Source organism: Neomonachus schauinslandi, chromosome 4 (genome assembly GCF_002201575.2).
Source record: "Neomonachus schauinslandi chromosome 4, ASM220157v2, whole genome shotgun sequence".
NCBI lineage: Eukaryota > Metazoa > Chordata > Mammalia > Carnivora > Phocidae > Neomonachus > Neomonachus schauinslandi.
In genome coordinates, this window is record NC_058406.1 from 16,245,354 (window position 1) to 16,267,577 (window position 22,224).

At 53.7% G+C, this 22,224-nt stretch overlaps 2 protein-coding genes across 3 annotated transcripts; both read left to right on the forward strand.

Annotated features, from left to right (window-relative positions):
- Positions 1 to 11,600: 11,600 nt before the first annotated feature.
- On the forward strand, positions 11,601 to 17,394 carry C1QA (complement C1q A chain). 2 transcript variants are annotated; one of them, XR_006539885.1, is made up of 4 exons: positions 11,601 to 11,739; positions 12,625 to 12,794; positions 13,832 to 14,715; positions 17,194 to 17,394. XR_006539885.1 is itself a non-coding variant. In XM_021683534.1 (3 exons), exons 2-3 carry the CDS (start codon positions 12,632 to 12,634, stop codon positions 14,404 to 14,406), a joined length of 738 nt encoding a protein of 245 aa, XP_021539209.1. In that variant the 5' UTR covers positions 11,601 to 11,735; positions 12,625 to 12,631; the 3' UTR covers positions 14,407 to 14,681. The 2 variants fall into 2 exon arrangements, 1 of the variants encoding a protein (XP_021539209.1); XM_021683534.1 differs by lacking the exon at positions 17,194 to 17,394 and having other exon boundaries at positions 11,601 to 11,735; positions 13,832 to 14,681.
- A 638-nt stretch (positions 17,395 to 18,032) lies between these two features.
- On the forward strand, positions 18,033 to 22,109 carry C1QC (complement C1q C chain). The gene is made up of 3 exons (XM_021684392.2): positions 18,033 to 18,158; positions 18,466 to 18,659; positions 21,198 to 22,109. Exons 2-3 carry the CDS (start codon positions 18,479 to 18,481, stop codon positions 21,752 to 21,754), a joined length of 738 nt encoding a protein of 245 aa, XP_021540067.2. The 5' UTR covers positions 18,033 to 18,158; positions 18,466 to 18,478; the 3' UTR covers positions 21,755 to 22,109.
- The last annotated feature ends 115 nt before the right edge of the window (positions 22,110 to 22,224 follow it).

Consider the following 22,224-nt stretch of genomic DNA (forward strand, 5'->3'; position numbering starts at 1 on the left):
CCTGGTTCCTGTGGGAGCTGGTGAGAACGAAGCCGAGGTGCTTATCCCGCCAGCCCCTTCCCCAATGGGTGCCAACCCCCACCAGCGTGTCCCAGCAACTGCCTGGAGCCATGGGGCTGCAGAAATCGAGCGGGGGATCCCCAGAGAGGGCTGCTCAGAAGCCCCTGTCACAGGGGAGGCCATGGCTGAGCCAGGGGTCGCTTGCCCTGCTTCCCCCGTGCCTGCACCCCAAGCCCCCCAGTAATGCCCATGACAGCCTTGCAGTGAGGGCAATGGGAAACGTGTTCTTCGTGTTGCGGAGGAGACAGGGAGACTCCCGGGGGCAAAGCAGGTCTCTCAAGGCAACCCGGGCACCTGCTGACTTTGAACACGAGCTCCTTCTGCAGGCTCAGCCCTCCCATTAATTCGGCCACAGTTCCCTGAGCAAGCACTACATATTTCTTGAATAAAAAATATCTGGTGTTTCCTAAGCACTTGCTAGATGCTTGGCACTGTTCTAAAGACATTACCATGTTGACTTCATTCCTCCTCAGCACAGTCATGTGAGGGGGCTTCTCTTACTACCCCCAGGTTACAGATGGAGTCACTGAGGGGCGGAGGAGTGGGGAATAAAGTAACTTGCCCCGTATCACACAGCTAGGGAGGGGCAGGGGCAGGTTGTGAACCCAGGCGGCTAGGCTGCTTCTCTGGCAAGTGAGTGGGGGTGAGGGAAGTGAGCGGGAGGAAAGGGTGGGGGAGGTGCACATACATGCCGCGCACTGCATCAAGCCAGGAGAAGGTGACTCCAGCCTGCCCTGCCCTCCCCTCCAGGATTCAGTCTGCTGGGATTTCTATGCGGCTCAAGGAATTCAATGTCCGTTATGATCCTTCCTGACCCATCATGGGGCCCAGTCACAAGGACCCTCCAGTTGAGGCATCCCCCCCCAATAAGAGGTCTCTTACCTGGGGATCAGGGGCTATGCCGGACAGAAAGGGGAGTCTGTGTCCCCTGTCCCCCTGCCTCTGCCCTGCCCCATTTCCCCTGGGGATGACAGAGCTAATGGGAATTTGGTTATGCCTGGGCCCCCTTTTCAATCAGGTGTTCTCATGGGCAAGCTCCTGGGGTGCAGCCAGGCCTCAGATCCCCATCAATAAAGCAAGATGAGGCCACCGGTGCCCTTACCCACAATTTCCTCCCTGCGCACCTCCCTTCACTCTGGGGGTGGCCGGCTCCCGGGGGCCCTCCCACCTGTCCCTCCCCAGGGCTTGCTCATTTCTAAGTCCCACTCAGAAGAGAAGTACTGGACTGATGGCTCTGCTGCTTTTTCTAGCTTGAAAAGACAGAGTGTGGCAAGACCCAGCAAGCCACATTGCTTCTAATGTGTCACACGGGTACATTAAAACCCTAAGATTCATTGGTCACTTAAGCTGGACGTATTTTGGAAGAGGATTCTCATTTTTGCTTTTCTTCAAGGGGACATTATCTCCACAATATTTAAAGGAAATTCCCAATTCTGGAAGAGAGGGTGTAGGGGAGACCAGGCACTGATAGCAGTAATCAGAGACTCGAGCACGGGACAGATGGGGGGTCGGGTGCTATAGGGGTAGGAGAAGGCCATGGAGGGTAGAGAGTGCTTCCTGGAGGGCTGATTAATTTGAGATGAGCCTTGGGGAATGGGTGGATTTGGACCATGGAGATGGTGTAGAAGGCAGGCCAGGAGGAGAGGAACTGACTGACAGGAAGGGCATGGAGCTGACGGGACAGCAAGACGGCCAGTGCGCTGTAGGCTGGGTGGGGGTCTGGCTCCTGGATCGCTGGGAACTCTGGATCCTGGCAAAGCCCTCCGAGTGGCCCCTGAGGCGATGGCAGCAGCGGGGTCTCATGCGAGAAGAGACCCTAGCGGATACTGGTACACCCACTTTTGTGGCAGTAGTATTCAATAGCCCAAAGGTGCAGGCAACTCAAATGTCCAAAAACGAATGAACAAATAAATAAAATGTGAAATATACACACAAAGAAATATTATTCACCTTTAAGAAGGGAGAAAATTCTGACACCTGCTACAACATGGAGGAAACGCGAGGGCTTCACGCTAAGTGAAATAAGCCAGACAAAAAAGGACAAATGCTGCATGATTCCACGTATCGAGGTCCCTAGAGTCATCAGATTCATAGAGACAGAAGGTGGACTAGTGGTTGCCAGGGGCTGGGGGAGGGGAAAGATGGACTTAGTGTTTAATGAGGACAGAGTTTCCATGTGGGAGGATGGTAACCGTTCTGGAGACGGACGGTAGCGATGACCACACAACACAGCGACTGTAACTAATGCCGCTACACTGTACCCTTAAAAATGATTTAAATGGTAAACATTTTTTCTGTATATTTTGCCACAATAAGAAAACAGTGGGATCTCAAAGGTCAGGCATCGAAAGAGTGGGAGAGGCGGTCAAGCCAGAGGGAGTAATGAGGCTCCAGGTCTGAGGATATAAATCCTAACCCCAGAAAGGCTCTGGTGAAAGGCACGCCCAGCATACGTTGCACGCTCAGGCACTTCTAGCTGTGTGCTTTAAGCAAGTCACTGGCCCTCTCTGAGCCTCCTTTATCTCATCTGTAAAGCAGAGATAATTCTAGTTATTTCAATTCTCTTGCAGGGTTTTTGCAAAGGCCAAACGGGGTTGTAATAACAGCTGTTTATTGAGCAACTGCTACAGCCAGGCACTGAGTAAAGCACTCTACGTGTATTAACTTGTTCGATTCTCATGACAACCCTATGAAGATGGACTTTTATTGTCCCCATTTTTACAGATGAGAAAACCAAGCCTTTAGGAGGGAAAATGCCTGCCTGGCATTATTCAGTGGAAAGTGGAAGAAGTAGGACTCAGACCTGAGTCATGGGGAGAGCCTATGAATACCTGGGAGGGAGTCACTGCTGCTGCCTCCTTCCTCCAACCCCTCCCCCTCCTCCAAGGAGTCCCCCAAGAGTCCTGCCCTGAGGTGACTCTTGTCTTACCTATTGGGAGCTCCCACCTCTGGTTTCTAGGTGTCTCTGGCACCCCATGAGCTGCTCACTTTGGAAGTTATTTGCTTCTGCCTCCCCCAACAGAACGTAAGCTCTCCAAAGGTGGGTCTGGGCATTTTTCATTGTAGAATCCCGGGTGCTCAGCCTAGATGGCACAGAACTGATGGAAGCCTGGGCAGTGGTGGAGGCTCAGGCCGAGGACAGGACCCTGGACAGCTCAGGAGAGATGAGCCACCTGAAGCATCCTGTGAGGGCGTTGTCATGACAATGACAGCCCTGGAAATGGAGAGGAGGAGGGCGGTGACTAAGACTATGAGGTTGGCAATCATATCAGTGTCAGGCCCATCGGTCAGGATAAGTAAGTTACGCTGTAGCGACAGCCCACACCTCAGTGGCTTAACAACACCAGGGTTTACTCATCCCTCCTATAAAGTCTGCTGTGACCCAGACGACCCTCTGGGACAGTTGTCCTCCATGAAGGCACTCAGCAAGCCCAGCCACTTAGAGCCTGGGGCTCCGCCATCACAACAGGAGGTCTCTACAACAGCAGCAGGGCAAGAGCGTGTTGGCAGATCCGTTCCACCAGTGTCACTCTGCTCAGCGTCATTGCACGAACTAGCCCAGACCCCACCACCTGCAAGGATGGGCAGGGGAAGTGCAGCTCACCCGTGTCCCAGGTGTGCAGGAGCTCTTACTATCTCACAAGTGACAAACATTTCACGTATCACACCTAGGACGATTCCTGAGCACACACAGTCCTGGGAGAGTCAGTAGAGAAGAAACCAAGGCCTTGGACCCTGGAGTCAGATCTGGGTTCAAATCCCAGTCCCACCACCAAACAAGTGATATCCTGGCTCCACAGGTGGTGAGCTCCCCATCACAGGAAGTATACAAGTAGAACCTGGATGACCACTTTGGTCATCATCATCATCATCATCATTGTACATTAATGTGTGATATCTCCCAGAAGATACCTACATTTGATTTACTTGTAAATTATGTTTTATTGAGGTCAATTGTATATACAGTGAAATGCATATAACTTAAATGTACCATCTGATGAATTTTGACAAAGGGATACATCTGTGTAACTGACACTTCAGTCAGGATATAAAATATTTCTATGACCCAGAACATGTGCTCATGCCCTCCGCCCCTGCAGCCTAAGAGTGCAATGCTGAACGCTGAGGGAAGTTGACTCAACAGAAGTAGAGGGCCAGCAGGACTTGGACAAGGGGAGGGGAGTGAGATGCCTGCCTGGGGCAGAGCAGTGTAAGCAGGTGCTCACTCCCGGGGTCGATTCTACACACGCACAACCTGAGAGTGAATACCTCCGGAAATTTGGCTCCCAGGGAGCTTCACTGTCTTACCGTGGCCCCGGTGCAGAATTTCAGGCAAGCCAGGAGACATACGTGCCTGGGAGCAGGAGGGCCATTCCTGAAGCCTTTCACATCTTATATCACAAGGCTGACCGTACCCCTGAAAGGCAGACCAGGTGGTGATGAGCCCCCAAGGGGACTGGGCCTTGACCAGGTAGCACATGGCCACAGGGGTGTTATGGGCCAATCTTGATACTCCTATTTCTCCTATTTATGGAACACCTACTAAGCACCAGACCACGTTAGGCACTTTATGTATTGTCCAGCTCTCAGTACAAGCCTAAATTGTATGTATTTTTATCCCCATCTTTCAGCGAGGAAACTGAGGCTCAGGAGTGTGCGGGTGACTTGCCCAAGTCACATAGGTGAGGACCAGTGGGCTCAGACTCAAAGCGAGTCCTCTCTGAGCTCCGAGCCTATTCCCCAACCCCAGCCCCTGCAGCCTCCCCACAATGCTCCAGACACAGGGACTGCAAGTGCCCTGGGGAACCCAGAAGGTGCACCCCCACTCCTATTCTGACCCCTCCAGCCCCCCTCAACCTGAGGGATGGGGTCCCGGGAGCAGGGACCACTGTTCCCAGAGCCTGTCCCTCCTCAGCAGCCAGTGCTTGAGGCTCTGGCGGCCTTTCCCAGCAGCCCAGAGAGGTTGGTTTGCATACTACAGGTGTTGTTTGCATACTACTTAGGAAAAGCCTCCGCTTTTCCCACCTGCAGCAAACTCCAGGCTGATTAGTTCTCCCCATACTGGAGAGTTAATTACTCTCCCAAGTAGACCGGGTGTTTATTTGTAATCAGCAGAGGGCTGGAAGAGGGGAGGAAACAGGGCAGAAGCAGCTGTCGTTAGCCTGGATTCTGGAGCAGCTCTGCAGGTGGAAAGATGAGTGTGAGCTGGAGCACTCCAGACCCTCACTCAGTCCCGGCTCTGTGTCGGGGCTTGCCATGTGACCCTGGGTGTGCCCTGGCTCAGGGAAAGGAGGAGGGATGATTGCTGATTGGACCTGAGCTCAGGGGGGTGTGGGACAATCGCCCCCAATGAGCGGCTGGCGGGACAGAGACCGGGCTCAGAACATCACAATGAAGAAATGCCCAGAACCCAGGAGCCTGGGAAGGGAAGGGACTGGGACAGGACCTTCCGGGACCACCCAAGGGTGGGGCTGTTGGGTGGAGTCCTGGCCCCAGAGACTGGAGAGTGGACCGGCTCTGCTGTGTGACACCAGGAACCCGCTGCCCTCTCTGAGCCTTGGTCTTCCCATCAGGGGGGCTAACAGCCTGGCCGGGAATCATGTGAGCCACGCAGGGCTGTGAAAAACGTAAATCTCTACTCAAAGGTAAGACATATTTCTGGATTCCCAGGTTGGAAATGGTCTCAGCCCCAGGGGAGATTAGTGACCTTCCCTCCCTCCTCCTCCCACCCAACATATGGGACTTGCCTTCCTCTCCTACACCATCGAGGCGTTTCTAGACCCTTCTGCCCCTGGCCTCTACTTGCAAGATGCAGAATGGTCATGTCCAAAGGGCCAGGGTGGCCCAAACAATGTGTCAAGGTTGGAAAGATTCTCAGTTGCTGTCAGAGCTCCAGAAAGGTGCTGAGCTGCCTCCTGCGTGAGATCCCCCAGAGCACCTATGATAAACCCAGCAGGCAGGGGTTCTAAAGCAGTAGGGAGGGGAGCCGCTGGGGCAGTGGTGTCCCAGTGAGTCTGACCCAAGGGAACCACTGCTTTGGTTCAACTCCTCCCTCTTTTTCACAGATGGAGAGACTGAGGCCCAGAAAGGTGATTTGTCTGACCACACCCAGCAGAGCTGGAAATAGAACACAAGTCCCCTGCTTCCAGCCCACTGGGGACTCTTCTGATGAAAGTCTGGGGCAGGGAGAGATCCCCCAGAGGACAGCCTGTGATGGCAATGATGTAGGGGTCATGGTGGGGAAACCTGGCTGGGGTCCTTGGCTCACCCACAAGAGCAATAACTGGGACCCTACGTGGGGACAGAGGCCCACAGTCACCCAGGAGGCAGAGAGGAGCCATCCCTTCAGTCCACGCTTCCGTCCCAAGTTAGGCTTCCTAGTGACTCAGGGACATGTGGGACAACCGCTATCGGGCTGTGTGACCTCTGTAGGTTGCCGGAGAAAATAGAGGACAAATAATTTTAATACAAGTGTATCCCATGCATACTGATGTTTATCTGAATTCAAATTTAACTGGACATCCTATATTTTTATTTGTTGAATCTGGCAACCCTAGACCCATGAGCAAGTCACTTCACCTCTCTGAACCCCAATTTCTTTACCTTTGAAAATGAATAAAAATTCTACCCTATGAGGATACCATGTAAATTAAATGGGATGATATATGTAAAATGCCCAACCCAGGGGAGATCGCCTTCACAGGGCCCATAGCCCTTTCATGCTCCTCTCCCTTTCAGAGTCCCTGTTTTAGACCCCCCCACCCCACACCGCCAGTGGACCACCTTCAGAAAGGTTTTCAATATGATAGAAATACCTCTACCACCGACTGGCTGTGTGACCTTATGAGAATCACCCTCTCTGAGCCTTGGTTGTCTTGTATTAAGCACTGGTAGCAAGCCTAGTGGTTGGGCTTACTAAGGAGTGATGGTTAACACCTTGCAAATGCACCAAGACACAGCTCCAATTTTAAAACACCCCAAGACAGCCGTGCTTACTCCATGGAAAGAATGGGTAACTGGAATTTCAGGCCAAGTGAGGGGCAGATCAGGGAGATCGTTTCTGCATGGTGGCAGTGGGGCGGGGGGGGGGGGGGGGGGGGGGGGGTTGTCGTGGTGTTTCCCTTGCGTCTGTGTGAGCTCCTTGGAAGTGGGCATCATTCTGACCTTCAAGGTGTCCCGTTTCCCAGCTATGGTGTCCCGATAGCCCTCAGAACCCAGGGCAGGGCCACCCCAAATCAGAGGCAATCTGTCCTTGCACTCTCCCACCGCCTGTTCAGTTTGTGTCCCTAATTCTGTTAATACTCTTAATCTTTTTACATCTCACCCACCTGCATGCTTGGCAGCTTCCATTAGCGCCTTTCCCGCTAGATCTGCCTGTTGGGAACTTCTCCTGGGGCTCCACCTGACCCCTGGAAGGAAGGAAAGAAGGTGTGGCTGCTTCCCTCTGGGTGTCCGGGATGCTGGGCTTCAGCAGGCCCCAGCAGTTACAGGGGGCTTGTTTTCTTCCTATTTTTCTTCACCTTCCCCCAGTGAAATTGCTTTTGCCTTCTTTTGTTTTCCTTTTACATTTTCTTTCCCAAACTTCTCAACTAGAACTGTACCCAGGTGCCCTGACTGGCAGGTAGGGGAAAGAGGAGAAGACAGGACATTTGCTAAGTGCCTACCTGGCACCAGGGACAAGTCACACAGATCCGAAGCCTCGTCACAGTTGGAGGGGTCAGTTGTCACCCCCAAACACAGAAGTTCTCTCATGCAAGAGCACACAGCAAACGGAAGGCGGATGCTGAATTTGAACCCATGCTGCCTCTCATCTCCCCAACAAATTATTTGTTGTTTACAGTCCCCTCCATTTTTCATAAAACAATCCCCTAAAGCGCTTTTATCTGCCGAGAGAGGCAAAGAATAAAGAATGTGAGCTGAAGACATGTGGCAGGCTCTGACAGCTCCCTCCCCAATTCCCAACCCACCCTGCCAACCTTGCCAACAAGAACCCTGATCTTATTGGGTGGTGAAGAAGGCCCAAGAGGCGGGGAAGGATTTAGCCCCAAAGAAGAAAGACCTGTGATTAAGACAATCTCCATAATAAAGAGCAAGGGGGAGTGGAATGGGAAGGGGGGAGAAGGAGAAAAAGAGGTTCAGGCAGAGGGTCCAGGAGGTTTGTGGGTTTTTTTGAGGGGGGGTGTTGAAGAGAGCGATGCGTGCAGGGCAGTGGATGGGGGGGATGGGGTATGGGTGTGAACTCTGTGCCTCCTTCATGGTGTGCAAACAGCACAGTAGAGAACTGAGTGCATGGGGGCTGCAGAGGCAGAGGGGGGCTTGTAGGAGAACGTTCTTAGCAGCTCAACTCATCATGACCCAAAATACCCACCAATGGGGAAGGGCGTGATGAGGTGTGATATATGCACTTGCACTACTCAGCTATAAGAAACGGACAGACACACACATGGAGGGGGGTGAGATCGAGCCCCGCTGGGCCTGGAGGCTGCTTAAGATTCTCTCTCCCCCTCTCCCTCTGCCTCTCTTTCTCTCTCTCTCTCATAAAAGAAAAAGATGTCTGCATTTTACTGTATGTAAATTATACTTCAATTTTTTTGATTAAAAAAAGAAATACAAGAACTTCAGAGCCATGTTCTATAACAGTTGACAATCTGCGTTTTGCCTAATAAGACTCAGAGAGACAAAGAGTTACAAATCCCAATTTCAATAAGGTAGGGGATGCTGCCATCACCCTAGACCCTCAAGAAGCCTATTTCTGGAGTGAGCATGGACAGGGAGAGCTGAATGGACCTGTCTTCCCCAAGTCTGCCTCTCATCCCATGAGCCCCTCATGGTCTAAACTTCTCAGCAGTGCATGGTCCCAGTCTTTCAAGATTCCATTCTTGTTTTGGAGGGTGAGGGGGATATCCATTAGCCAATTGCCACCCTACTGAAGAAAGAGAACTCTGTTCTAACGTCAAAGCCAAAACTGATAGTGCAGGACTATAGCGAAGTGATAATATGGTCTCCAACATGGCGCTTTCCTAATATTCTTTTTTCCCCAGTGGTAATACTGGCCATTTACAATTTTTGCCTAATATGCTGATTTTTGGAACCCAACCCTTGGGTGAGATGTGACTCCACCATAAAGAATTTGAGTGATTTAAAAATTGTTTTTTGGTTATTGCTTAGACTCCTAACTACACCTGGGCCTCACGGATCATGACTCCACAGGAATTACAGGGCCTCTCATCCCCCCACCTCCCCCACCTCCCCCAACCCCACTTCTCTCCTCCAGGATCCAAGCTCTGGAGGAAAAGGAAGAACACCATCCATCCCTTCTGACTGAAGGTGTCTCTGATGTGACATTCACAGGGCTATTGGTGACCCATTTACTTTCACACTGATACGTTCATCACTATCGATGGCTTTTATTTCTTTGGAAGCGTTTATACTCTTGCAACAGCCTGATAAGTAAAATCATCCAATACTTGGAAATAAGGCAAATAGATAACCGGTGTCCTTTCAAAGTCAAATTAAAACATTGTCTAACAAGCCCTTCTAAGGGTCATCTGACACTCTAGGGGAATGTCACTTTGCTTGACTTATTATTTGCTATTGATCAGGGCCCAGGCTCTGTAAAGATCGCTGTTAGCTGGTAGAAAACTGATAAGTTACAAATTATTTTTGTCTGGTAGAGAAATCATGCAAATGATAATAAAGAAGATAACCCCCAACATTATGATTTTATTGCCCTATAAACATTCACCAGTTTTGCATCTAACTTAGCAACCTTATGAATATTCCAGAATTCTAGTTTTTGGGTTATTGTTGTTTTTGTCTTTACTAAATCTCTCTCCTCTCTCTATATATAGGTACATATAAGTGTTTTCTCCTCGTATCCTTCGTTGAACTAGCTTTGTCATCCTGCTGGTTTCTTCATTAATAAGCTACACACAAAAAATTCACATGTGCTTACTATATATTTCTATAAGAATGGTGTAGTCACAATTTTGAAAACTATACTTTGAAAAGCTTTTCATAGTATTTGGTTTTTCCTCATGCTGACTCTCCCACTTTTCTTTGTGAACTCGGGCAAGTATTGCTGTCTCTGGTCTTTAGTTTCCTCATCTGTGAAATGGGAGCCATCAGGCTGGCCCTTTTGGCTCCAACACGTGATATTTCTAACCCCTCTTGCAGGGAAGCAAGACTGACATGCTGCAGTTAGAGAAGATGGGTGCTGGGAGGGGTGTTGCAGGGGGCAAACTTACTGCCTCCCACCACTCCCTCACCTTGAGAGATGGGGGTGAGGCTCGGACTGGTTAGGTAACTTGCCCAAGGTCACACAGATATTATTAATAATGATGACTTATTTTAATGTGGTGTTTGACAGTATCAGCTTCTCTGTAGGATCCCTTAGTAGCCCAATGAGGAGGCTGTATCATCCCCATTTTACAGATAAAGAAACTGAGGTCCAGAGAAATGATGTGGCTTGCCCGAGGTTACACAGTGATTTACATGTGGGCACAGCCTGTGAGATTCCTGCTCTCCTAACCTCCTGAATCCCTGGGAGCCAGAGAGGGGCTGACAGGAGTTGCTCTGGGCCCCCACTCTTATCCACGGAACCCCCATTTGTATCTGACAGATACATATTGGGTGCCACACAGGATTGCAAATGAAAAAGGAGTCCCAGAAGCTTGAAAACCCTGGCCCTAGACCATCTTCATCTGCCCATGTCAATAGCCTTCAGTTTTCCCCTCCTCCTCTTCCCTTGGAGGTGGGGGTGGGGGGATGATCATGGGAAGAAACAGAAAGACTGAATATATCAGTCTCCAGCCTGGGGAGACAGAGTAGCTAAATCTAAAGTGTGCTCAGGGTCCAAGCTGGTGAAGTGAGGTGGGCCGACAGGTAGTGAGCACCCTGTCAGCAAGAGTAAGTAAGGCTAGATGATCCAGCCAAAGGGTAACTCTTTAGATGGTAGCATTTATGGGCTTTTGTTGCTGTTTTTTAAATTTGATAAAAGCTAATTATGAAGTGTTCCTCACGTGCCAAGTGTTTTGTATGTATATTATGTCATTGAAACTTTATAATACTCCGATGAGGTGGAATCTGTTGTTCCCAATTTATGAATAAGAAAACCGAGGCTCCAGGAGGTTAAGTAACTTCCCAAGGGCAACTAGGAAGTGGCAGGTCTAGAAAGCTGATTACTAAGCTTCTCCTCACTACCGCACTGTCCTTTGTGTTTTTCTGTATTTTCCAAGCTTTTGACAATGAATACATGTTGCTTTCATAATCGTGAAAAAGTCTTACAAGTTACTGACTTTTAAAAAAACTCCATCTGCCCTGACGTTCTGTGTTTCCCTGGTTCTCATACCCCACCCAGGACCCCCTCCTTGGCCTCCGTCCTTGCAGACTCCCGCCTTGCTGTCCCTGCCCCCACACCAGCTTGCGTGCGTGGGCGGGGAGAAGGGGGGATGTCCAGTGTCCCAGTCTTGCTGAGGTCTGCTCAAACTGTCTCCGGGAGGCCTCTGGCCCCTGGGGCATGGCAGGGCGGCCCAGGGAAGGAGAAGGGGAAGTAGGAAAGGATGTGAAACTTGGCCACAGCCAGGCAGGCACCACCCCTGCTGGGTGTCCCACAGCGGTCCCTGGGCCCCTGGGTGGAGGACAGGAGCATCCAGCTGCACTGTCGCCCAGCTGAGGCAGGTGAGGCCAGCGCCCGAGGAGCGGGGAGGGGGCTGTGAAGTTCAGGGAGCCAGGGGAGCTGGCCTAGGGGGCTAGACTACAAAGGCAGGAAAGGGAGAACACTGCCCCAGGGTTCTGGGCCAGGACAGAGTTGGCGGGGTGTGGGGGGGCAGGGGAGCCCTGATCCAGAACCTCTTCATTCCTCAGGTTTGGGAGATAGTGGGAGGTGGTGACATAGAACCATCCCCTCTAACCAGAGTTCCTGGGTTTGGACGCCCCCCCCCCAAAAAAACACAAGAAGCTGGAGAAAGGCTGGGAGTGTCAGAGCCAGCACAGGGGTCCCATAGAGGGTCCGGTGGGTGCTGAAAGGGGCTGAGTGTGTAGGAGAGTGAGCACACGTGTTGTGTCAGGGGGCTGTGAATTCCTGTGTGTACGCACAGCTCTGCCATCTGGGTGAGAGAGTGTTAATTAAATAAGGAGTAGGCGCTCAATAAATATTTGTTCAATGGAATTGATCATCTGTAGGAGTATATGAATGTGGGTGTCTGGCCAAGTGAGAAATGGAGTCTATTTGGGTGTCAATTTGTGCATCTAGGAGTGTGTAGTGGATTTTGAGTTTGCTCACTGTGTTTGTAGGTGTGGGATCAGAGGCTAGGTTTGTGCATCTAAGTGTGTAACTCTGTGGGTGTGCTCAGTTTGTGGGTATCTGTGCAAATTTCTGGTTCTTCATATATGTGTGGGGTCACTGGAGCTGGGTGGAAGGCAGACATCGAAGGCCTTTGAGGTGTGTATGTGCTTCAGTGGTGGGGGATGTGTAGATATCACTGTAGGTGTGGGATTCAAGTGTACGTACGGGATGGGTGTGTGTGAGTGTGTGAGATCTAGCCCTGCCCCATGTCTCCACAGTGGCATCATGGAAGCCCCGTGGGGCTGGCTGGTGGTCTGTGTGCTGGCCATATCCCTGGCCTCTACAGTGACCCAGGATGTGTGCCGAGCACCGAACGGGAGGAATGGGGCTGCAGGACCACCCGGCCGAGACGGACGGCCAGGCCTCAAGGGGGAGCAAGGGGAGCCCGGTAAGCCCGTCCCTCTAGACCCCAGCCCCTCATCCCTTGGCTGGGCCTGGCCTCCGGGTGGAGGCTTGGGGGTGGCACCAAGAAGCAGGAATCCACCTGGGCCCCCGCGTGAAGCCCCTACACTCTGCACTTGGTCCCAGGGGCCAAGGGGAACCTAGCCTCCTCCCTCAGCATGTCCCCAGGCTGCCAGGCCTCTCTGTATATCCCTTCCTGCTTGAGTCCTCTTTCTCACGGACCACCACAAGCAACAAATGTGAAAGGTCTTGGAGCAGTGCACAGTCCTGGGTTATTGTTCAGTTACCAGAATGAATAAGGCGCTAGCCTTTAGACAGAGGAGACTCATCTTGCTGTGTGACCTTGAGCAAGTTACTGACCCTCTCTGAGCCTCGGTTTCCTCGTCTATAAAACGAAACAATAAACCCACCTGGCACATAGAAAGGATTAATTCATGGCAACTATCCTTTTTGCTTCCTTCCAGGTCCCCCTCGCCACCCAAATCTGTCCCTGCTTCCCCATTCCCAGCCCCTTCCGGCTTCAGAAACTCACATTCTAGAAAAAAGGTTGGGGGTGAAGGAAAAGGGAGGAGGACATGCTCAGAGTGGAAAGGGAAAGTCTCAGTCCCCTTGAGCCTCCCAGTCCATAGCAGACCAGAAAGATCTGCATAGACATTTGCAATAATTGGCATCCAGGCCTCCTAAATGTAGTCCCGAAGCTGAAGAAGTCAAGGGCAGTGGCCCAGCGGGGTGTGGAGGACACAGCCATGGGCAGGGCCCAGCGGAGGAACCCGTGTCCTGTTTTTGCCAGAACCTGACAGCTTCCAAGTACCTGCTCCCACTTTTCTCCACTTTAGAGATAAGGAAGCTGAGGCTCAGAGGTTGAAACACTTGCCCAAGGTCACACAGCCAGCCAGAATCGAGGTCTTGAAGGCCCAGGCACTCCCCCCTCCTCTATCCCACAGCAGTCAAGAGTCCCAGCTATCTCCCTGAGGACTGGTGGACACTGGACTCCCCCTCCAGATCTGGCCTTTCTCCCCACAGGGGCTCCTGGCATGCGGACGGGCATCCGAGGCCTTAAAGGAGACCAAGGGGACCCTGGGTCCCCGGGAAGCCCTGGCAACATGGGCTTCCCTGGGCCCAGTGGCCCCCTGGGGCTCCCTGGCTTCCCAGGACCGAAAGGCATCAAGGGCAACCCAGGAAACATCAAGGACCAGCCACGGCCGGCCTTCTCAGCCATAAGGCGGAACCCACCAATGGGTGGCAACGTGGTCATCTTCGACACGGTCATCACCAACCAGGAAGGCCCATACCAGAACCACACGGGCCGGTTCCTCTGTGCTGTGCCCGGCTACTATTACTTCACTTTCCAGGTGGTGTCCAAGTGGGACATCTGCCTGTCCATCGTGTCGTCTGGGAGGGGCCTGTTCCGGCGCTCCTTGGGCTTCTGTGACACCAACAGCAAGGGAATTTTCCAGGTGGTGTCCGGGGGTATGGTTCTCCAGCTACAGCAAGGGGACCAGGTCTGGATTGAAAAAGACCCCGCCAAGGGCCGCATTTACCAGGGTTCTGAGGCGGATAGCGTCTTCAGCGGCTTCCTCATCTTCCCGTCCATCTGAGCCCGGGAAGGACCCTCCCGCCCCTGGCCGCACATGCTTCCTGCTGTGTGACTCTGGCCCACTCCCTCCACCTCTCTGGTTTCTATGGTCTGCTCTGTACGGGGGTGCTGTTGCTTTAGCTGTCTGAGGGAGAGGGCTGGCTCCCGGGGCCCCGAGAACTTGCTGCCCACTGCACAGTGTAAGAAGATGGATTTCTTAGAATTCTTTCTAGAATAAACACCTGAGTCCGTGTGTGCTGAGCCTGAGGTTCGGTTGCTACGCTGGACGCTGAGAGGGAGCATAAGAATGACAGTGTTGAGTGCTTACAAGGCAGGCCCATATTTTGTATTTTACAACATGTATTTAGCAGGTCCTGGGAGCCTCATCGGCCTGGGTTCAAATCCTAGGGCCACCACTTACCAGTTGGCCAACCGTGTGTGTATGATATAACTTCAGGGAACTCAGTTTCCTTATCTGTAAAACGGGAATAACAACGGCACTTCCTAATCAAAGGCTTGTTGGGAGGATTGAATGACTTAGTACATGAAAACTGCAGAGCAGTGCCTGATTCATAGTAAGGGCTATGGAAGTTTGAGCTATTACTGTATTTTGTTTAATCTGTACAGCTGAGGGGTGAGGCGGGTATCACGACCCTACTTTCCGGATAATGAAGCAGGCTGGAGCGTGGGGGTGGACATAAAGCCCAAGGTCAGTGTTGAAGAAGAGGAGTTGGGATTTGAACCCGGATCTTACTGGTATCCAAGCCTGTGTGTGTGTAACTGTGACCCTTGCCAGCCCCCACAGCCACATGCCTGACAAGTGACACCTGCTTTTCAACCCTGAACCAGCGGGCAAGACTCAGAGATGGGGAGCAGTTGGCCCAAGCCAACCTGACCCAACTCCTCCCCAAAGCCAGGTTTCCTGAGTCCAGCCCTGGGCTTCCCCCTGAGCAGGCATGGAGGCTGGGGCTGCCTCCCTCCTGGGCTGGGCACCCCTCCGGGGCTAGGACTGAGAAGGTCTGGAGCACTCATGGTGCCTATTCCCAGGGTCCCACTTAGCCTGTCCAGAGCTGCTCAGAGGCAAGAAGCCCCACCATGTCCTTTGAATGTGAAGACAATAAGAGGCCGGGAGTTCAGTCCTGAGGATGTCTAATGCCCTGTGCATTTTCCCAAAGGAAACCACTTGTGCCCTCTACACACACCACACATGCACACTCGTCTCCCGCGAGATGCACGTGGACCCACATTCCCGGACTGAGACCTGCCGACTCCCCACTGAAACACGGCACAGTGATCCCCTCCCTCAGCACATACCCAAGCCACTCCCTGACGCCCCGTGCACAGCCCTGGACATGCACACTCGTTACACCTTCAAACATGCAGACATACTTGGGGTGTACGTGCTGTCATACCCAGGTGCTCCCTGCCTCAGATACCCGAGTGCCCCTCCTAAACTGTCAGAAGTACACACACACACACACACACAACCTCGTGACATGTGTCCCAGACACACCCCTGCCGCGCAGGTGCACACGTCCTCCTCACCCTCCAACACGCATGTGCCTTAGAAATGCCCCGGTTCTCTCACCCGCTGACCCTCACACACGCTCGCGCTCCCACTGGGCCATTCTCTGAGCCACAGGAACGGTCTCTGCCACCTACTAACTGACACACAGGCAGCCTGGGAGCCCTCACAAACCCATACCTCCCCCCTCCCAGGGTTCTGACAGACTCCCAAGACCCTCTCCTGGGGCAGGGCTGCCCCACCAACAGCTTCTGGGGGTCGGGAAGAAGAGGGTGAGCCCGCTGCAGCCCCAGCTCCGAGCTGGACTCCTCCGGCCCCTCTGCCTCCTTCGGGCCTCCGCTCTGCCCCAGCTCTCTGCCTCCCTGCCCAGAATACACGCTCCCATGGACCAGGAAATGAAACAGATCTTTGAGCACCTACGATGTGCTGGACATTTCGTAGCCACTGATGCACTGAATCTTAGCAATCCCTCTTAACTGAGGCTCAGAGAAAGGAGATCCCTACCCATGGTCACACTGCTAGAGAGTGGCAGGACCTAGATTTGAACCAGCTCTGCCTGACCCCAAAGTGGGGAGCTCCTTTCATTGCAATGGGACTCGAAGATGTCAGGAGTGCAGCCCCTGTAAGTGGTGGGAGAGACCAGGCTAGAGAAACGTGAGTGCAGGGAGTGTCTGGTTGCTCCTTATCCTAAATTCCACCGAGATGCAACCCCCCCTCCCCGCCCCCAGCCTCCCTGAGGCAAATCGCTGGCCAGGCCTGGAGGAGGGGAACAGGCTCAGGCGGAGTTGGAGCCTGGCTGCGGGGCAAGGCAGGCTGAGCATGGGCCGAGGCTGCCACCTGCTGGACAACACAGACCCAGGCGCAAACAAGCTGAGAACGGAAGATGGGGGGGCCCCCCACCAAGGCTGTGTCTAGTTTTTGCTCTTCCCAGCCCTCCCCCTGCTGGGGACTTCTGAGGCCAAGTTCATTCACATCCTTACTCTCAGCCCACACTCTGCAACCCTGGGCCACAGGGTGGAGGGACAGATGGGGAGACCGAGGCCCTAAGGGTCACTTGGTGGGCAGGGGCGGAGCTGTGAACTCCTGCTCCAGCCTAAGCACTGCACATGCTTCACGCGCTGGGTCCTCACCACTGCCCCGCATGGGAGTGATTGGAAACCCCCATATATGGAGGAGGAACCGATGCTCAGAGAAGTCGAAGGCCTCACCCTGAGGGACACCGGTGGCAGGTGGGGGGGGTCAGGGTTGGAACCCTCAACTGCTCAACAGCCCCTTCCTCCTCAGAATGTCATAGGAGCAGAAGAGGAAGAGAGGAGAGGAGCCTCTCCCGGCTCTGCCAGCCTGGCCCCAGCCCCCAACCCTGCACCAACCATCACAGACTCCAAGACCAGATGCAGGGGTGCCAGAGATGAATCATCAGGGGCCCCAGCAAAGGAAGAGGCACCCACATGCAAAGCCTGGGCCTCCCCCACCACCCAGTATACAGATGGGAAGACTGAAGCCTAGAGTGGTTTGCGGAGGGCCTCAGAGCAAGGGAGTGGCAGGGCCGGAAGGAGATCCGAGGCCACTGACTCCATAGCAAGAGTCTGTCCACCACAGCAGGCTGCCTGCTGTCGAGTCTTGCCCATCCTGGGTGTCCACTCCCAAGTGTAACAAATGAGGGGGGCAGATGGAAGATTCTAGAATAAAGCCTGCCACTTGACAAGTGTGTGTGAGGCTTGTTTCTGGGAGCAGCTAAGCAGAGGGGCCAGAGCAAGGCTTTGGACCTTAAGAAACCATTTACACGTGATTTTTGGTAAGGGCTTTCACCACCTGAGACTCAGTTTCTTCATCTGCAAAGGGGGTTATAACTTCCTCCTAGGGACATTGTAAAACAGCTGTCTCAGGCTCAGTAAATCCCAACAAATGGGGTTGGGCTGAACTGGACACACACACACACACACTCCCTCCAGCAGATCCGGGGCAGTGGACATTTCCTCATTTCAGACACGCATGACCCTAGGGTGGGGAACACAGGGGCATTGCTGCGGTCAGCCGGGCTCAGTACCCAAAAGAAAGTATTGAGTCAGGACAAATTATGGGAAAGGGGATGTGGGATTGGGGGCAGGGTGAGCAGAGGGGAGGGGGCCGCCCAGTCTGCTGTGGGCCCTCCTTGCTGTGTCTACTCTGACACGGTGTCTTCCTGCCCCAGAGAGGGGAAGCAGATTTGAGGACATCTCCGTGACCAGACCAGAATCCTGCCACCCCAGGTGAGGCCAAGAACCCCCCAACCCCAGGTGAGGGCAAATGGCAGCTTCCCCCTACCGCCTCCCTGAAACATGGGGACAACTTGATTGGTGAGAGGAAGGAGGGTCCCCATCGCTGAGAGCTAAGGGCCTGGGCTCAGAGAAGAGGTCCCATCCCCCATCCATCCTGCAGTCCCAAACCCCAAGGGGCAAGGGGCCTGGGGAGGGGAGGTAGGCTCTGGAGGGCTGAGAAGGACCGGCCTGGGGAACAAGAGAGTGAGGAGGGTGGATGAGGGGCTGGGTGGGCCAACTCAGCTCTCTCCCCACCCAGATCCTTCCCCAGGATGGACATGGGGTCCAGCTCCCGGCCCCGCCTTGGACTAAACCTGATGCTGCTCCTGCTGGCTTTGCCGCTTGGGAGCCGGGCCAGCACAGGCTGCTACGGGATCCCCGGGACGCCAGGCCTACCAGGGGCCCCCGGGAAGGATGGATACGATGGATGGCCGGGGCCCAAGGGTGAGCCAGGTGAGTCTGCCGGCCTGCTGGGAAGGGGTCACCTGAAGCCTGGGGACAGCGGGCAAAGTGTCCATCTGGGGCTAAGCTGGGGGGAGGAGGACAGCGACTTGTTGGCAAGACTCCCAGAGCAGAGTCCAGCTTTCCTGGCAGGTGTAGCCCATTTCTTCTTAGAGCCCAGGACTCGGTCCTCCCTGTTCCCCAATTTTGTGCCTCAGGGTCTCGTCTGACACCAGGGAGCGAACAAGAGCACCCGTGCCGGGACGTGGCAGGGAGGATCACAGGAGATGATCCTGAAGACCTTTGGCAAACTCTAAAGTGCTGTGCTCTTTGATTACAGCCCCTCTACCCCCTGCCCTGCAGCATGGACTTCTGGGGGGTGGGGCCCACACAGTGAGTGTCCACAACACACAGATGGCGAGGGTTCAAATCCCAGTCCTACCACTTCCCTGTGCGAAGTGCCTCAGTGTCTTCATCTGTCAAATGGGGAGATGGTAGTACCTAGTGCATAGGGGTGCTGGGATGATTAAACAAGTTGAAATGTAAAACGGCACCGCGCACACGGTAAGGTCTCGGGGATGCATAGGCTGTGCATGTTATAGCTGGTATTGTTTTTATCGGAGATCTGTGCTCACCTCCATCCCCCTAGTTGGGGGCACGGGGAGTGAGAAGTCAGGATTGCAGAACGATGGGCAAGTCCTAGCGTGAGCAAAGGGGGCTGAGGACATGAGGGGGTGCGGGTGCTGGGCAAGCGCTGGAGTCTGGGGGCGCCTTCTCAGTCAGAAGGTGCATATCTGGGATGCAGGTGTGTCTGGAGCCAGTGTGGGTGAGACTGGGGTGAGGTTGGACAGAGGTGATGGGGGCGGCAGAGGCGGGGGCGTGGGGGCAGGCCAGGGATGAGGAATGTCCTTAGGAATTTCCCCACTGTCATCTTCACTCCTGGCACTAGAATGGAATTTTGCCAACATTCCAGAAGGAATTCTCTGATTCAGGGTTAGCCAAATGAGGCCCCCAGGTCTGCCATTTTTCGAGAACCGGCAGACTCACCTGCACAGCTGCCTCTGGCCATCTCGTGGCCTAGGGTGGCCGATGGCAACCAATTATCGAGCTCCTACTATATGCCAGGCATGGTTCCAAATGCTCAGCATATGTTTACCTTATGGGGTAGATAAAATTGTTAACTCTGTCTTACAAGTGAGAAAACTGTGGCCAAAATCCTTTTAAAAAAGTGCCTGGTGGCCATTTTATACATGTCAAAGCTGAGGTTCAGAGAGACTGAGCAACTTACCCAAAGTCACAATGGACTCCTGTCCTACGCCAAAGGCCATGCCTTTAGCCACTACCCTCCGCACTGCCTGTTCAAGCCCCTTCCCACGGCATGTCCTCCCCCTCCCAATCAGTTGCTGGAAGCTACCCTGAAGGATGAGACAAGGCCCTGCACACCTTGCAGGCCTCACCAGGAGCTGACCTTCCTGAGCACTTCCTATGCGGTGCCTGGAATGCTCACTGTCCCGCTCCAAGCTCCCAGCAGCTCTCTGGGATCTGTTCTATTACGCCCTTTCCTCAGTTGGTCATGCAGAGGCTCAGGGAGGGGAGGTCACCCGCCCAGGGTCAGGCAGCTTTCACCTAGGTCCATTGGATCCTGATCCCCCTCTCCTAACCCCAGGACCTAAAAGGCTCACAAAGCCATAGAGGGAGGATCTGTCACAAATAGGTCGGCACAGACAGCCAACCGTAAGGAAGTCAGAGGAGGAAGCGGCCATGAGGGCTGGTAGGCTTGGCCAGAGAGGGTTTCCGGCAAGAGGAGACTAGAGCCAGGCCCTAAAAGATGAGTACGGTTTGGACAAGGGGAGAAAAATCTCACAGAGGCTCAGAGAATCAGGGCTGTCACAAGAATCACACTCTCTGGGACTAGGACTCAGCCAGATTGACTTTCCAATCCTGACTCCACCTCCTACTGGCTGCTTGGCCTTGAGCGAGTCTCCGGCCTCAGTTTCCTCATCTGTACCACGAGAGAAGCTGAACCAGCCCAGGTGTCATAAGGGGCTCTGGGGGGCTGCATGGGGCCAGGGGAGACAACAACCCCTTAGTGGGGCAGTTTCCGTGTGGCTCCATCCAGTGCTTCCCACGTGCTAAGCTGGTCCGGGGTGGTTCCGTCTCAGGAACGGACGCAAGTTTTGTGGAGTTCTGAAGCTTATAAAATGTTGAGGGCCCTCTTTTAAAAAATAATACAAAGTTATAGGTACATTTGTTTGTGGGGAAGGGGTTGGTTACGTGCTACAAAGTCGTGTTAGAACGAGCTCCGACACATCCTGATGCTGGCTGGGCTTACCCTCTCCATCATAAATGTGGAAACTGAGGCCGACCGACAGGGGAGCCACCTTAGCCACGGTCAGAGGGCAAGTCCATAGGGAGGCAGGACTCCAGGTGATAGTCCATCTGGGGAAGGAGGTTCCAGAGGCTAAACTCTGGTGTTATGTCCCCTGGAGGACACCTCCAGGGTCCCTGTCCCCTGCCCCATCACCTCCTTCCCACCTGCTCTCTCCCCAGGAATCCCAGCTATCCCTGGAACACGAGGACCCAAGGGTCAGAAGGGAGAACCCGGCACACCTGGCTTTCCCGGGAAAAATGGCCCCATGGGGACCTCTGGGATTCCAGGGGTTCCCGGGCTCATAGGACCCCCAGGGGAGCCGGGCGAGGAGGGCAGATACAAGCAGAAGCACCAGTCCGTGTTCACAGTCACACGGCAGACGGCCCAGTACCCCAGGCCCAACAGCCTGGTCAAGTTCAACACAGTCATCACCAACCCGCAGGGGGATTATGACATAAGCACCGGCAAGTTCACCTGCAAAGTCCCGGGGCTTTACTACTTCGTGTACCACACGTCACAGACGGCCAACCTGTGCGTGAACCTGTACCGGGGTGGTGCCAAGGTGACCACCTTCTGTGACCACATGTCCAACAGCAAGCAGGTCAGCTCGGGCGGTGTGCTGTTGAGGCTGCCGGTGGGCGAACAGGTGTGGCTGGCCGTCAACGACTACAACGGGATGGTGGGCACCGAAGGCTCGGACAGCGTCTTCTCTGGCTTCCTGCTCTTCCCTGACTAGGGCAGTCAGGCCCGCTCCAGCCCCAGGGCCGTCCCACCTCCCTCAGCTTCCCTGCAAGAACCGCTGTGCTTGGGCCACTCTCCCCACCTGAGGGACTCCTCCTCCAGGAAGCCCGCCCTGCCCCCTGCCCCACATTCTCTCCCTCCTCTGAGCTCCTTCAGGAGTCACTGCTTTGAGACTTAACCAACACCTTCTAATACTGTCAATGGATCCCCCCCCACACACAACACCAAGTCTCGGGAAACGCAAGGAGATACAGAAATAAATAAATAAATAAATTGATAAATATGCACGGCTCAGGCTTCCCACTGCCAAGTTCTCGAAGAAGCGGGCCTCTTCATCCTCAGCTTTGCACCTGCCGCAGCCATCTGCAGGCTCTAGATTTAGACAGAGCCTCTAGCTGGTGCTCAGTAAAGGTTGGCGCCAGTGTTGAGACACTCAGCGTCCTGTGGCCATTTCGGAGAGTGTGA

What these genes read in the sequence shown, in the direction of transcription:
- C1QC (XM_021684392.2), top strand. Translation starts at nt 18,479, where the DNA reads ATGGACATGGGGTCCAGCTCCCGGCCCCGCCTTGGACTAAACCTGATG. An exon ending in GGGGCCCAAGGGTGAGCCAG is followed by an intron (nt 18,660 to 21,197) that starts GTGAGTCTGCCG and finishes CTCTCTCCCCAG; the next exon opens with GAATCCCAGCTATCCCTGGA.
- C1QA (XM_021683534.1), top strand. Translation starts at nt 12,632, where the DNA reads ATGGAAGCCCCGTGGGGCTGGCTGGTGGTCTGTGTGCTGGCCATATCC. An exon ending in GGGGGAGCAAGGGGAGCCCG is followed by an intron (nt 12,795 to 13,831) that starts GTAAGCCCGTCC and finishes TTCTCCCCACAG; the next exon opens with GGGCTCCTGGCATGCGGACG.